Source organism: Cetorhinus maximus, chromosome 7, assembly GCF_964194155.1.
Source record: "Cetorhinus maximus chromosome 7, sCetMax3.hap1.1, whole genome shotgun sequence".
In the NCBI taxonomy this organism is placed as follows: Eukaryota; Metazoa; Chordata; class Chondrichthyes; order Lamniformes; family Cetorhinidae; genus Cetorhinus; species Cetorhinus maximus.
This window is the reverse complement of record NC_135885.1, coordinates 147910930-147926297: the sequence shown is the minus strand read 5'-3', so window position 1 is coordinate 147926297 and position 15368 is coordinate 147910930. Positions and strand designations below refer to the sequence as shown.

Sequence of the window (15368 nt, the reverse complement as noted above, 5' to 3'; positions counted from 1 at the left end):
ACATTTAAAGAAACAATTCAAAATGTTCAACAAACAGACACTCCATTGAAAAACAAAAGCTCAGCAAGAAAGACCCATCCATGGCTCACTCAGGAAGTTAAGGTTAGCATTAGTTTTTTTTTTAAAAAGAGGCTTCTAATGTTGCAAAGATCAGTAGCAAGTCTGAGGATTGGGAATGTTTTAAAAACCAGCAAAGGGCTACCAAGAAATTGATAAAAATGGAAAAAAAATGGAAGAGTAAACTAGCCAGAAATATAAAAACAGATTGTAAGAGCTTTTAGAAGTGTATAATAAGAGTGTAGCTACAGTAAACGTTAGTCCCTTAGAAGCAGGGGCAGGAGAAAGTATCTTGGGAAATGAGGACATGGCAGAAGCATTGAACAAATATTTTGTGTCTGCCTTCACAGAAGACAACACAAATTGCATATCAAAAATAGAAGGTAACCTTGGAGCTAAAAAGAGTGAGGAAATTGAGGTAATTAATAGCAGCAGAAAAAAAGTATCGGGAGAAACTTAAGGGACTAAAATTCGACAAATTCCTGGGACTTGATGGCCTACATCCCAGAGTTCTAAAAGAGATAGCTGCAGAGATAATGGATGCACTAGCTTTGATTTTCCAAAGCAAGAGAGAGAAAACTGGGAATTATAAACCAGTTAGCCCTAACATCAGCTGTTGAGAAAATTCAGGAATCTATTATTAAGAAAGTCTTAACAATATGCTTAGAAAATTATAATTATGTTTTTAGAAAAGGGAAATCCTGCTTGACAAATTTATTAAAGTTTTTTGACGATGAGGATAAATTGGAGAGGTTGGGTCTGTTTTCCTTGTAGAAAAGAAGGCCGAGAGGAGACTTAATAGAGATATCCAAGATCTTGAGGGGTGTGAACAGGGTAAATTGTGAGAAACTGTTCTCACTCAAGAAATCATCAAGAACTAGAGGGCACAGATTCAAAATAATTGGCAAAAGGAGTAAAAGTGATGTGAGGAATAAAATTTTTCACCCAGAGGATGGTTGGAGTCTAGAACCAACATCCTAAGAGGGCGGTGGAGGCAGGTTCGATCGAGCGGCTCAAAAGGGAATTGGATTGCTATGTGAAAAGAATGAATGTACAAGGTTACAGGATGAGGCAAGGGAGTGGGACTAGGTAGAATGCTCTCCCAGAGAGCCAGTGCAAACTCGATAGGCCGAATAGCCTCCTTCTGCACTGTGAAGATTCTGTGATTATGTAACTAACAAGGGAAACAGTAGATGTAGTACGCCTGGATTTTCAAAAGGCATTCGATAAGGTGTCACACAGAAAAGCTAACATGCAAGATAAGGGCTCATGGAGTTTGTGGTAATATATTAAAATGGATAGAGGGTTGGTTAACAGACAGGAAGCAGAGAATGGGCATTTTCAAGTTTGCAGGCCATCACTGATGAAGCTTCGCAAGGATCAGTTCTGGGGCCTCTGCTATTTACAATCTACATTAATGACTTAGATGGAGAGGCAGAGAGTAATGTATCTGAGCTTGCTGATGAGACAAAACAAGTTGGAACGGTAAGCCAAAGCTTACCGGAAGACAGAGAGGTTGCAAAAGATAGACAGGTTAAGTGAGTGGGCAGCAAGACGGTAAATGGAGCATAATGTACAGACGTGTGAAGTTATTCATTTTGGACATAAGAATAGAAAGGCAGAATATTTTTTAAAAGGTGTGAAACTTGTAAATGTTGATATTCAAAGAGACTTGGGTGCTCCCATACAAGGAACACAGAGTTAGCATGCAGGTACAGCAAGCAATTAGGAAGGAAATGGCACATTAGCTTTATTGCAAGGGGGCAAGAGTACAGAGATAAAGGAGTCTTGCTATAATTGTACAAGGTTTTGGTGAGACCACATCTGGAATACTGTGTGCAATTTTAGTCACGATACTTAAGGAAGGATATACTGGCATTGGAGGTGGGACAGCCAAGGTTCACTAAACTGGTCCCTGGGATGAGGGGTTATCCTATGATGAGAGGCTGAGTAAATTTGGCCTATATTCTCTGGAGTTTAGGAGAATGAGAGGCAATCTCATTGAAACATACAAGATTCTGAAGGGGCTTCATAAGGTAGATGCTGAGAGATTGTTTCCACTGGTCAGGGAATCTAAAACACAAGGACACAGCCTCAGGATAAGGGCCTTATCATTTAAGACGAGAGATGAGGAGAGATTACTTCACTCAAAGGGTTGTGAATCTTTGAAATTTTCGACTCCAGAGGGTTGCGGATGCTCCATCTTTAAATACATTTAAGGCTGGGAGAGACAGATTTCTGGCCTCTCAGGGAATCAGAAGATATGGGGAGTGGACTGGAAAATGGAATTGAAACCTAAGATCAGCTTTGGTTGTATTCAAAGGCAGAGCAGGCTCGATGGGCCATATGGTCTACTGTTGCCATCTCTTGTGTTCTTATGAACAATGGGTATGAGGTGTTGGGTGCAGAGAAAAGGTCGTGATACTCCAGCCAATGTGTTGCGTGGGGAGGGCGGTTTGACAGGCCAGCTGGTCTTTCCCAGCCCAATACCTTTCTTTGTTCAAATTGCAGTTTTAAACAACAGGTTTTACACATTAATTTATCTGGTTATAAGAAACTAAATTAACTGTCTATTTTTAGTCAGATCCTAAGTGCAATGTATTGCTCACATTTGATTCTACTAATAAGGGCAGATTTGAAAAAGAAGTTTGAATCTGTCCCTCTCTGACCTGTCTTCCACAGCTGTTGCTCCAAGCAAATCGAGGTCCCTTTCAACTACATCGTATGCTTCAGCAAGTTTCCTGTCCCGTTCCTGCAGGGCTAGCTTAGCATTCTGAAGGAGTGTATGAACATTCTCATATTCTTCGCAGCTAAGGACTTTGTAAGCCACGCATAAGGTCCTCAATCCCTCCTGAAATTGATAGAACTGCATTAAATATAAAAGTAATTCTGTTGGAAGCCACAGAGTGAGTTGCTCCTGCTGAATTACAGTATTGCAAGCATTTCAAAACTTCAGCATTCAGAAAGGGCACTCAGTTAGGAACAATTTTATATTTGTTGTTTTCAATTGTAACATCAGCTCCCACATCTTCAAATATCTGCAACATTTTGGATAGTGAAAATTTAAAATGTGAATGTGAATGAAGAACAAGAATAAGTTATGGTCAGACAACCAGGTTACAACAAAAATCAGGGATAAGATAAGGTCATTTTCAGGTGACTAAAGAGCAAATTTCCTGTAAGGAAAAACTTCCTTTCACATCCTGGACACTCCCAAAAGCTTCACGGCCGATGAAGTCCAGTCTCTGTTATAGAAAGTGTGCTGGTGTCAACACCATTTGCCCACAATAAGCAGTGGGTGCTGTGACCAAGAAAGGGCCAAGACCAGGATCATTGTTGGAGTAGGGGTGCTTAGTACAAAGGCGCCTTCATAATTGGCACCTATGATAATGGGAAACGGTCATTATCAGTGTCATTTTCCTGATACAGGCAGCTGCCTGGAGTATGTGGGGATGGCAGGGACTGTGCCTTTGAAGTTATTTGTTATGTGCACAAACACAGCAGCCAATTTGTACACAGAATGATCTTACAAACAGGAAATCGTGTAACTGGCCAATTGGTTGAAGGATACTGGGATAACAGCCTAAATAGTGTGCGATTAAGCGGCAGGGATGCCGTGTGGTGCAGTTATTGATATCAAATTTCTACTATGGACTGTGTTTTATTATATCTTCTTGCCCTGTTTTGGAGTTTACAAAGTGACATTAGCCAATGCTTCATACACTGAAAGCATGCTCATCAGGTGTGTGTTAGCCACAATAAAAGGGCCTAAAATGTTATTGAGATGCCAGTCTCATAATCTAGTCTCTATGGCTTAAAAGCTCAATGCAAAAGACACCTACACTCTTTTATTGAAGTAGACCGTGCTTCAAGAAGCTAAACTCCTATTCAATCTGTAAGTGGATGCACTGTACAGAGCCCAAAGAGGCACTGCAGCTTCAGGGATCAAATTCTTGCAGCCCAAGGACACCAATATTGGGTAGGACCATTTTTCTGGCATCTGGAGTAGCCACCTAAAACAGATGTTAAGACTTTGCAAATACTAATGAGGGACCTGATGCCAGTTGTAGGGCCCCGGGCTGAGCAAGGACTAGAGCCCACCCCTGGCAGAGTGGAAATGCTCTCGAGGGCAAGTGCCCACATGGCAAAAGGCCCTAAATTGATCTGTTGGCAATGGTTGGGCTGCTCCTGAGGGCACTTGCAACTTGACCAAATTATTGAACTGAGGCACAAACCCTAATTTCAGGGCCACCCAGGGCATGCATTGCTCTAAGAACAGCTCCAGTATTCTGCTCTAAGTTTCCTCTAACCCAAAATACTTGCTCTTCCCTTGTGTGGAGGAGTTAGATACGGCCAGCACATGAAGCACGGCCAACGTCACTTTCGAGATATTCCTGAATTTCTAGCACTTGCCGCCTTTAAGCACTTCAGGAAATTGAGCATTGGAGCTCTGGCAGAACGAGGTGGGGAAGTGTAATCAAACACAATCCAAAGCGGAAATCTGATCACAATGAAAACTTTATAACTTCAAAATACCTAAAAAGAACAAGAGTCATTTTAAAAGGATCCAAATTTTTTGGGCTAATGGACTGGCCCAAGCGCAGTGTCTACTATTGATCCGAGAATGGACACGCTCTCTTTGTTTGAGCATTACAAAGGTTACTTCGGAGGTTAGAAAGGTATTCAAGTGGCACACACTATTCTGATTTGGAACTATATTTTTGTCCCTTCACTGTCACTAGATCAAAGTCCTGGAACTCCCTTCCTAACAGCACTGGGGGTGTACCTGCACCAGATGAGACGGCACTGGTTCAAGGCAGCAGATCACCACCATGTTCTTAAGTGCAATTAGGGATGGGCAACATATTTGGACCTTGTCCACATCCCACGAAAGAATAAATATTAAAAATTAGTGGAGCCCGTCACTCCATTTGAACTAGACACTGTGTTATGACCGAATTGGGAGGAGTGTGCAGCCTATCTAGCCCCACTACTCCACAGCTTGTACCAATCGTATAAATGTTTAATCGCTTACTAAAATGGCCAATTATTTACCTTCGCTACTGTTTGACTCTGAATAAAAGAGATTTTAACCAGGCTTCCTTCTGTAAACTTACAATGGTTGATTTATTATAAAACAAAATTTCTTTTTAAAACAAGTTGCAAGAACAGGTTAACACACAATCTGTAATCTGGAAGGCTAACTATCTATCCCTTTTAAAATACCCTGGCACGCATGTGCACGCGCACACACACACTGTAATGGCATGGCAGGTGATGTGTGCCAGGTGGATCGAATTCACAATGGAAACTTGGCCATGCTATCACAATGGTTTTGCAATTTGTACTTATTACGAGATAGGAGCATTGAATTCAGAAGTAATGAGTCCACTAACACTTTTAGAGATTTTAAAAATTAAATTAAAATATTTATAACACAAGAAAATATTTCAAGCACATACATAAGATTAGTGACTCAATACCACAACAAATCCTAAAATTCTTAATTAACCTAACTCCCAACTACACACCCCCTTTAAGGCAACAGTCCAAAATAGATTTTAAATTTAAAAAGTAAGCCAGCAAGTTACCACTGCACCCACTCGACAGTGGGATTCCAAAGGCTTTTCTCCAACTTTAGTTACTAGAGGCAGCAGACTTTTGCAAAAATCGCTGGAGGCTTCTTCAAAGCTGTTTCACACACTCTTGTCAGGTCTTACATGGCCTCCAACATAACCTTCTCTCCTTCTTTATATATGTTTCTCTCTCTTTAATCTGTAAATTCCATTGGTCCATATGTCTTTGGAAATATACTTTCCCATACTATAAAAATCTTTAATGTTGTCAATATGACCTCTTTCCTTTTGGGAAAAATAAACATACTGCTTGGCCTTGCTTATCTTACCAGTTGTAAACATCCTACCATCCCTTTGAAATCCAAACAACTCCTTCACTTATCTAAAAATGCAAAGTTCCATCACACCTTATATGCTAAGACCTCATCCACGTTTACTCATTAGTATTTCAAGTACTTTTCTACAACTAACTCCTTTTGATAATTTTAAACTTACAGTCTAGCTGATGCCAATTCAATTAAATCACACACAGAGAAAATCATCCATACTCACCCCTATAAACCTACTTTACAATAACCCACAATAATATGATGAAAATTGTTATAGTTTTGTAATACCCACACGAAGGACAAACAGATAGATTTTCTGCAGAGATGGGTGGTTGAAGAAAAGACTTTATAAAAAATGGATAAAGTTAGCAGATTTCTGACATTGTATATCTGATGGTCCCTCGTGTGAAGATGGGCCACTAGTCCTAGTAGATGTCTGGAGATTTTCACCAAAGGAGCTTCAGCGTGGAGAGGAGGAGAGACGGGTCAATCCTTCTTCTCTCAGGTTTCCAAATACAGGCAAGTTATACTGAGATGAGTGTTCCTAGCTGGATACTGATAACCACACTGTAGTCAGGCAAGGCAAGGAGAGCATGAACTGGGCAGCTTTTCCCCTTTTCAGTTCATGCCCAACTGAGTTCAAAAAAATAAGTTCAAAACATAAAGCTCCTCTGTCAGTTGATTTCCAGTAAATCAACAGGCCTTTGCCTTTAAAAGTTTTTTTTCCATCAATTAAAGTGATTGCAGTTCAAATAAACAAATAGCTCTCCTCCACAATTGCCATGCTGATTAAACTTTTTTCAAAAGAAATTCAAGCGTCCAAATAATGCAAAGTTCATCCAAATATTAAAAGGAAACACGTTTCTTGAAGATATGTTTCCCAACATGCCTCTGCCCTTAAGAACTGAAACACAATTTCCAAACTTGTTTCATTACAAAGTGTACAGGAAAATATATATACAATATACAAAACAAAATTCAAATATGCACTCACTCAATCATTCACTTCCTGTATAGCATCTGTACAATTTCCTCTGATGTTCTTGATTCCAGAAAATTCTACAAAAATTTGATTCTTGATTGCATCAGCAATTATATTATCCTTCCCAACATTATGAACGATCTTTAAGATTAGCAAGCTGCATCAGAACAATCTGTCATTCTGAGTCTTAAATCTTTCTACAAAGGCCAAGGAATTATGGTCAGTATATGCTAGTGTTTCTTTGCAGCTATGATGGATGTATACCTCAAAATGTTTAAGTGCCAGTAACAATCCCAAGGTCTTTTGATGCTGATTTAATTTTTTTTTAGAAAAGTACCCCAGTAGCTTCTCTATGCTCGATTCACCTTCTTGCAATAAGACCGCACCCACCCCCAATTCGATTGCCAGCTTGAAGGGTTTAGCGAAATTAGGGATGGCTAATACTGGTTAATTCGTTAGGATCTCCTTCAGCTTCTCAAAAGCTGCTCTTGACCATGTCACCTTCGCCTTCATTTGTATTAAATCCATTAGTAGGGCAGCTATTGTGCTGATGTTTGCCACAAACTTACAACAGAAGCCGCACATCCCTAAAACATAATTATTTCCTGTTTAGTTTTAGGGACAGGGAATTCAAGGCCTGCATTTTCACTGTTCTTGGCAACACTTGTCCTTGCCCTACAATATGCTTTAGCTAAGTTACCCATGCTATCGCAAACTCTCTCCAGGCAAGGTTTATTACTAGGTCTGCTGATTGTAATTGTTTAAATAGGGCTTCCAATTGTTTTAAATGATCTTCCCAAGTGTTGCTGTAAAAAAATACATCATCCAAGTAAACCACTCAGTTAGGAACACTAGTTACTACTTGATTCATTAGTCTCTGTAAAGTGGCTGGAGCATTTTTTGGCCCGAATGGCATCACTTGGTATTGGTGTACCCATTCGGCAGGATGAAAGCCAATATCACCTTAGCTCACGACATTAAAAGGTACTTGCCAGTATCCTTTCAATAAATCTATCTTGGTAAGGAATGTGGCACTGCCGACCCTGTCAATACAATCTTCTAAACGAGGGATTGGATAGCGATCCATTTTTGTTACCACATTAACCTTTCTATAACCTGTGCAGAATCTGGTTGACCCATCAGGTTTAGGCACTAACACTACTGGAGAACACCAACTGCTTTGACTATGTTCAATTAGGTGATTTTCTTAAGTATATTGAATTTCTATTTTCACTTGAGCTTGCTTTTCTGGACTTAAATGGTAAGGATGTTGTTTTGTAGAAGGCTCCCCTACATCCACATCATGCGTGGCTAAAGTTATACACCCTGGTTTATCCCTACAGATTCCTTAAAATTTTCTAAGTAACCTTACCAGATCCTCTCATTGTCCTGCCTCTAGGTATGAAAATATGGTGTCTAATTATCCTAATATTTCAGTGTTAGCTGACCAGGTAGTAGGAGGTTCAATTTCTGAACTGTCTAAGTCCCCTTCTGCCTCACTCTTTCTGTCTCTCTTGTCCTCCACTGTGCTTACTACCTGACATACCTGCTCCTTCTCATCCTCCTCCCTACGATGGTATTGTTTTAACATATTGATATGACACACCCAATTCTTTTTCATGCAATCTGGGGTATCTATCAAATAATTTACTTTACCGACCCTCTTAATTATTTTGTATGTACCACTGAACCAAGCTTTCAGAGGTTCCCTCTGTAATGGCAATAACACTAACAACTTCATCCCCTGGTTGTAATGTTCGGGTCACAGCTTGCTTATCTGCCCATTCCTTCATCCTTGTTTGAGAAACTTTAAGATGTTCTTGAGCCACTTTACAGGCTCCTGTGAGCCATTCCTGGAACATGGACATATAATCTAACGTAGAGGATTCGTCTCTCTCTCCTTCTTTAAGTTCAGATGACCTCTTACCTCATTTCCATAAGTTAATTCAAAAGGACTAAAATCAGTAGATTCTTTCGGTGAATCTTGGTTGGAAATAAAAGTCAAGTCCTTTGTCCCAATCATGGGGCTATTCATGACAATACGATTTAATCATTGTTTTAAGAGTTTGATGGTACCTCTCTAAAGCTCCCTATGTCTGAGGATAATATGCAGATTAACTGCTTTATACCCAACCACTCATTATGCTGTGAAAGATTTTAGACATAAAACTAGAACCTGGGTCTGACTGGATCTCTATCGGTAATCCACATTGAGTAAAAAATTGGGTTAACTTCGCTCCCACTATGTTAGTTGTAATTGTTCTTAAAGGGGTGGCCTCTGGAAATCGAATTGTCACGTCTATAATAGTGAAGATATACTGGTGTCCTGCTTTTGTCCTTTGTAATGGTCCCATACAATCTACTAACACCCAAATAAACAGCTCCTGGAAAACTGGTATGGGAATTAAGGGCGCCGGTTTGATTGTAGATTGTGGTTTTCCCAACATCTGGCATGTGTAGTACGTTTTATAAAACTTCCACATCCTTGTAAAGACCCTGCCGTTAGAAATGTTGGTTTATTCACACCTGAGTTTTCTGTATCCCTACGTGTCCTGACAAAGGAATTTCATGTGCTATTCATAATATCTCTTTACGATATTTGGGCAGTATCACTACCTGATTAACAACCATCCACTCTTCATCTCAGGTCTGTGAAGAGGTCTCCACTTCCTCATTAGTATCCCATTTTTAATATAATAGCATCCTGGAACTTCCTCAGCTTCAGCTTGGGCTGATTGGGCTATCTTACTTAATCCGGATTGGCCTGTTGAGCCTTAACCAGAGAAGATTTACCAAATATTCCTTTCGGATTATCTAAATCTTTAAAGAAATTTCATCTAGCCAAATACCTGTCTGTGGTATCCACTTTGACCTCCAATAATGGACTTTGTTTAGCCATTGCTCGGGTCATCACACATGAAGGAAAAGTTCCTGAAACCTTTGCCTGTAACTGCTCCATCTCTTTAACCTCACTTGGGCTTTCCGCAATTATGGGAGAAGCTACTACCTTTGTTCCGGCTAAATCATTTCCCAGGAGTAAGTCAACTCCATCTAGTGGTAACTTCTGGGCAACCCCTACCATCACCATCCCAGGCATTAAGTCACGCTCCCAAGGGCACCTGGTGCTAAAGTATATACTCCCCACCAATGCCATTTATTAAAACTTTGGCTTTTAATGTGCTTTCTGGGGGAAAATTTATGCCTTTCCCCAGCAAAAGCGCTTGAGTGGCTCACATATCTCTTAATATAATTATAGGTTTAGCTGTCTCACTTGAGGCATAAGGGGTTATTTTTCCTCTTGACAAAAACTCTTTATAACTCTCATGTATCTTATTCACCTCCCCTGAACTCACAGCAGCATTCACACTGGGTTTCACAGCTGTAGTTGATGCTACAACTTGATCTGTTGTATTTTTAGTCAGGGCTCCTTTTCCCGAATCGCCCTTACATACCCCAGTAAGTCCCATGGATTTCCCAGGCAACTTGCAGCAATCGGCACGAATATGTCCCACCTTGTTACAATAGAAACACTTCGGCCTTCGAATCTCACTGTCAGCCTTCCTGAGGAGGCATTCCCGGCTGACCCTTCTCTTCCCTGGCTACTTGCCTTCCTTTCACTTTCCTACCTATGCTTCTCGGGTTTGTGGGGATGACAGAAAAAGGGTTTAGATTTATGGACCTGGCTCATAATCATCAGTCACCTCTGCAGCCTGTCTAGCTGTTGCAACCCTCTGGTCTTCAACATGGCTTCTAACTACTGGAGGAACTTCATACATTGCATCTATCTTTAATGCTCGTATCCAACAGTGAAAATTATTTTGCTTTACTCTCTCAAATTCAATGTCGGTCTGCCCAGGCTGTTTCCTTATGCTACAAAATTTCTGCCTGTACTTCTAAGGGAACAATTCATAGGCAGCAAGAATAACCTTTTTTACTGCATTATAATACATAGAAACCTCTTCTGAAAGTAATGCATAAGCCTCGTGTTCTACCCACCAACCTACTCTGTAGGAGCAATGTCCAGGTTTGTTTTGGCCACTTCATTTGCTTAGCTACCTTCTCAAATGAAATGAAGAATCCCCCTCCGTCTCTTTCCTCAAATTTTTGAAGGGCTTGTACAAATTTAAACATCTCCCCACTGGACTTTGAGTTGGGGGTAGTTTTTTCATCATCAGAATTTTCCCCAGCATCTGAGGCCTCTTTTTTTTTTAATGCCAGCCTCTTAAGCTGATATTTCCTTTCTTGTTCCTTCTCTCTATCCTTTGCCTCTCTTTCTTTATCCTTCTCTCTTGCCTGAAATTCCAGTTCCAGCTTTTCAAATGCTCTCTCTTTTCCCTCTCTTTCAAGCTTTTTCAATATCAATTATCTTTCCTGTTCAAGCTGCTTCATTTGTAACTGAATCTTAGTTAACCCAACTGACTCACCCCCTGGAGAATGTGCTCTCTCTGGTATCCCTTTCAATTTCAAATGCTATGCTATTACCTCAACTACGTCTACTTTCCTCACCCCTACACTTAATTCTAGCTCCAACATATCTGCCAATTCCATTAGCTTAGTGTTGGTTACTTTTTGTAAACCAGTCAGGGATAAATCTTCTATCTTTAGAAAAGTCATAGCAACTTCCAAAGCCATTTTGGTTTACTAATGTGTAAGAAACCTGGTATCGGTGCTTTTATCCTGTTACCAATTAATATTCTGCATCCAATCACCTGTTGTTCACCTTTCGAAATCCCGCAGGATTTATGTTAGGACCGGGATGGGAGGACAGTACAGTTTATCCAGCCCCATGACACCACAGGTCGTACTATTAGTATAAATGTTTAATTCATTTACCAAAATGGCCAATTATTTACCTTTATTACTGTTAGACTCTGAATAAAAGAGACTTTAACCAGGCTTCTTTCAATAAACTCAATGATTAATTTAATATAAAACAATACTTTTTAAAATAAGTTGCAAGAACTGGTTAACACACAATTTGTAATTACTCCAGTGTGCGCGCGCACACACACGCACACATGTAAACAAAGGACAAACAAATAGCGTCTCTGTAGAGATGGGCGGTTGAAGGAAAGACTTTATGAGAAAGTCTGACATTCTCGATCTGGTGCTCCATTGTGTGAAGATAAGACCATAAGGCCATAAGACAGAGGAGCAGAAATTAGGCCATTCAGCCCATCAAGTCTGCTCCGCCATTCAATCATGGCTGATAAGTTTCTCAACCCCATTCTCCCTCCTTCTCCCCGTAACCTTTGATCCCCTTACCAATCAAGAACCTATCTATCTCGGTCTTAAATACACTCAATGACCTGGCCTCCACAGCCTTCTGTGGCAATGAATTCCATAGATTCACCATTCTCTGGCTAAAGAAGTTTCTCCTCATCTCTGTTCTAAAAGGTCTTCCCTTTACTCTGAGGCTGTGCCCTCGGGTCCTAGTCTCTCCTACTAATGGAAACATCTTCCCCACGTCCACTCTATCCAAGCCTTTCAGTATTCTGTAAGTTTCAATCAGATCCCCCCTCATCCTTCTAAACTCCATCGAGTATAGACCCAGAGTCCTCAAACGTTCCTCATATGTTAAGCCTTTCATTCCTGGGATCGTACTCGTGAACCTCCTCTGGACCCTCTCCAGGGCCAGCACATCCTTCCTGAGATACGGGGCCCAAAATTGCTCACAATATTCTAAATGTGGTCTGACCAGAGCCTTATAAAGCCTCAGCAGCACATCCCCGCTTTTATATTCTAGTCCTCTCGAAATAAATGCCAACATTGCATTTGCCTTCCTAACTACCGACTCAACCTGCAAGTTAACCTTAAGAGAATCCTGGACGAGGACTCCCAAGTCCCTTTGCACTCCAGATTTCTGAATTCTCTCCCCATTTAGAAAATAGTCTATGCCTCTATTCTTCCTACCAAAGTGCATGACCTCACACTTCCCCACGTTGTATTCCATCTGCCACTTCTTTGCCCATTCTCCTAACCTGTCCAAATCCTTCTGCAGCCTCCTCGCCTCCTCAATACTACCTGTCCCTCCACCTATCTTTGTATCATCTGCAAACTTAGCCAGGATGCCCTCAGTTCCTTCATCTAGATCATTAACATATAAAGTGAAAAGTTGTGGTCCCAACATTGACCGTTGCGGAACTCCACTAGTCACCGGCCGCCATTCTGAGAAGGACCCTCTTATCCCCACCCACTGCCTCCTGTCAGACAGCCAATCTTCTATCCATGCTAGTACCTTGCCTCTAACACCATGGCCTCTTATCTTAATGAGCAGCCTCCTGTGCGGCACCTTGTCAAAGGCCTTCTGGAAGTCCAAGTAGATAACATCCATTGGCTCTCCTTTGTCTAACCTACTCATTACCTCCTCAAAGAATTCTAACAGATTTGTCAGGCATGACCTCCCCTTGATGAAACCATGCTGACTTTGTCCTATTTTACCATGCACTTCCAAGTATTCTGAAACCTCATCCTTAATAATGGACTCTAAAATCTTACCAACGACCGAGGTCAGGCTAATCGGCCTGTAATTTCCCGTCTTTTGCCTTACTCCCTTCTTAAACGGGGGGTTACATTAGCCATTTTCCAGTCCTCTGGAACCCTCCCTGACTCCAGTGATTCCTGAAAGATCGCCACTAACGCCTCCACTATCTCTTCAGCTATCTCCTTCAGAACTCTGGGGTGTAACCCATCTGGTCCAGGTGATTTATCCACCTTCAGACCTTTCAGTTTTCCGAGCACCTTCTCCTTGGTAATGGCCACCATACTCACCTCTGCTCCCTGACTCTCTTGAACTTTGGGGATGTTACTCGTATCTTCCACCGTGAAGACTGACGCAAAGTACCTATTCAGTTCCTCCGCCATTTCTTTGTTCCCCATTAATACTTCTCCAGCATCATTTTCCAGCGGCCCAATGCCCACTTTTGCCTCTCTCTTACCCTTTATATATCTAAAAAACCTCTTGCAATCTTCTTTTATATTACTGGCTAGTTTACCCTCATATTTAATCTTCTCCCTCCTTATTTCTTTTTTAGTTGTCCTCCGTAGGTCTTTGTAGGCTTCCCAATCCCCTGGCTTCCCACTGCTCTTCGTCGCATTGTATGCTTTCTCTTTAGCTTTTATGCTGTCCCTGACTTCCCTTGGCAGCCATGGTTGCCTCATCCTCCCTTTAGTATGCTTCTTCTTCCTAGGGATGAATTTTTGCTGTGTCTCCCAAATTACTCCCAGAAACTCCTGCCATTGCTGTTCCACTGTCTTTCCTGCTAGGCTCATCTCCCAGTCAATTCTGGCCAGCTCCTCCCTCATGCCTCTGTAGTTGCCTTTATTCAACTGTAATACTGTTTTATCTGATTCCAGCTTTTTCCTCTCAAATTGCAGGGTAAATTCTATCATATTATGGTCACTTCCTCCTAAGGGTTCCTTCACCTTAAGCTCCCTTATCAAATCTGCCTCATTACACATCACTAAATCTAGAATTGCTTGTTCCCTAGTGGGCTCCACCACAGGCTGTTCCAAAAAGCCATCTCGTAGACATTCCACAAATTCCTTTTCTTGGGGTCCACTACCAACCTGATTTTTCCCAGTCTACCTGCATATTGAAATCCCCCATGATCACTGTAACCTTGCTTTTCTTACATGCCTTTTCTATCTCCTGGTGTATCTTGTGCCCCATATCCTGACTACTGTTCGGAGGCCTGTACATAACTCCCATTATGGTTTTTTTACCTTTGCGGTTCCTCAACTCTACTGACACAGATTCTACATCATCTGACCCTATGTCGTTTCTTGCTATCGATTTAATTTCATTTCTCATCAACAAAGCAACCCCACCCCCTCTGCCAACCTGCCTATCTTTTCGATAGGATGTATATCCTTGGATATTTAGCTGCTTGTCCTGATCCCCCTGCAGCCATGTCTCCGTGATGCCCACCACATCATACCTGCCAATTTCAATCTGTGCCACAAGCTCATTTACCTTATTTCGTATACTGCGTGCATTCAGATACAACACCTTCAGTCCTGTATTTCCCATCCCCTTTCTCATTGTCGTCCCTTTATCTTATATGCTTGAAATTAGATTCCTAGCCCTTTCCAAACACTCTGTCCTATTTTGTGTTCTGGAGACTTTAATAGCCTCTCCTGGGCTCTCCTTTCTTTTCAGTTTTTTCATAATTTTCCATGAAGTTGAATCCACCCCCCCACATGCTAACCTGCTGCTTTGTTCCCCATTAATCATACTTCTTGGAGTATTACCCTTCCCTTCCCCCCCACTTTCTAGTTTAAAGTCCTGTTGACCACCCTATTTACCCTTTTCGCTAGAACATTGGTCCCAGATCGCTTCAGGTAGAGACCGTCCCAACGGTACAGATCCCTCCTGTTCCAATACTGATGCTAGTGCCCCACGAAATGGAACCCCTCTTTCCC

At 41.3% G+C, this 15368-nt stretch overlaps 1 protein-coding gene across 1 annotated transcript in view; it reads right to left on the bottom strand.

Annotated features, from left to right (window-relative positions):
• The window catches only part of atp11a (ATPase phospholipid transporting 11A), a 236397-nt gene that overhangs the window by 73232 nt on the left and 147797 nt on the right, over positions 1-15368 (bottom strand). The window contains exon 18 of the mRNA XM_078546099.1: positions 2727-2908. Coding sequence (XP_078402225.1) covers positions 2727-2908 — 182 coding nt within the window. The remainder of the gene's footprint in view (positions 1-2726; positions 2909-15368) is intronic.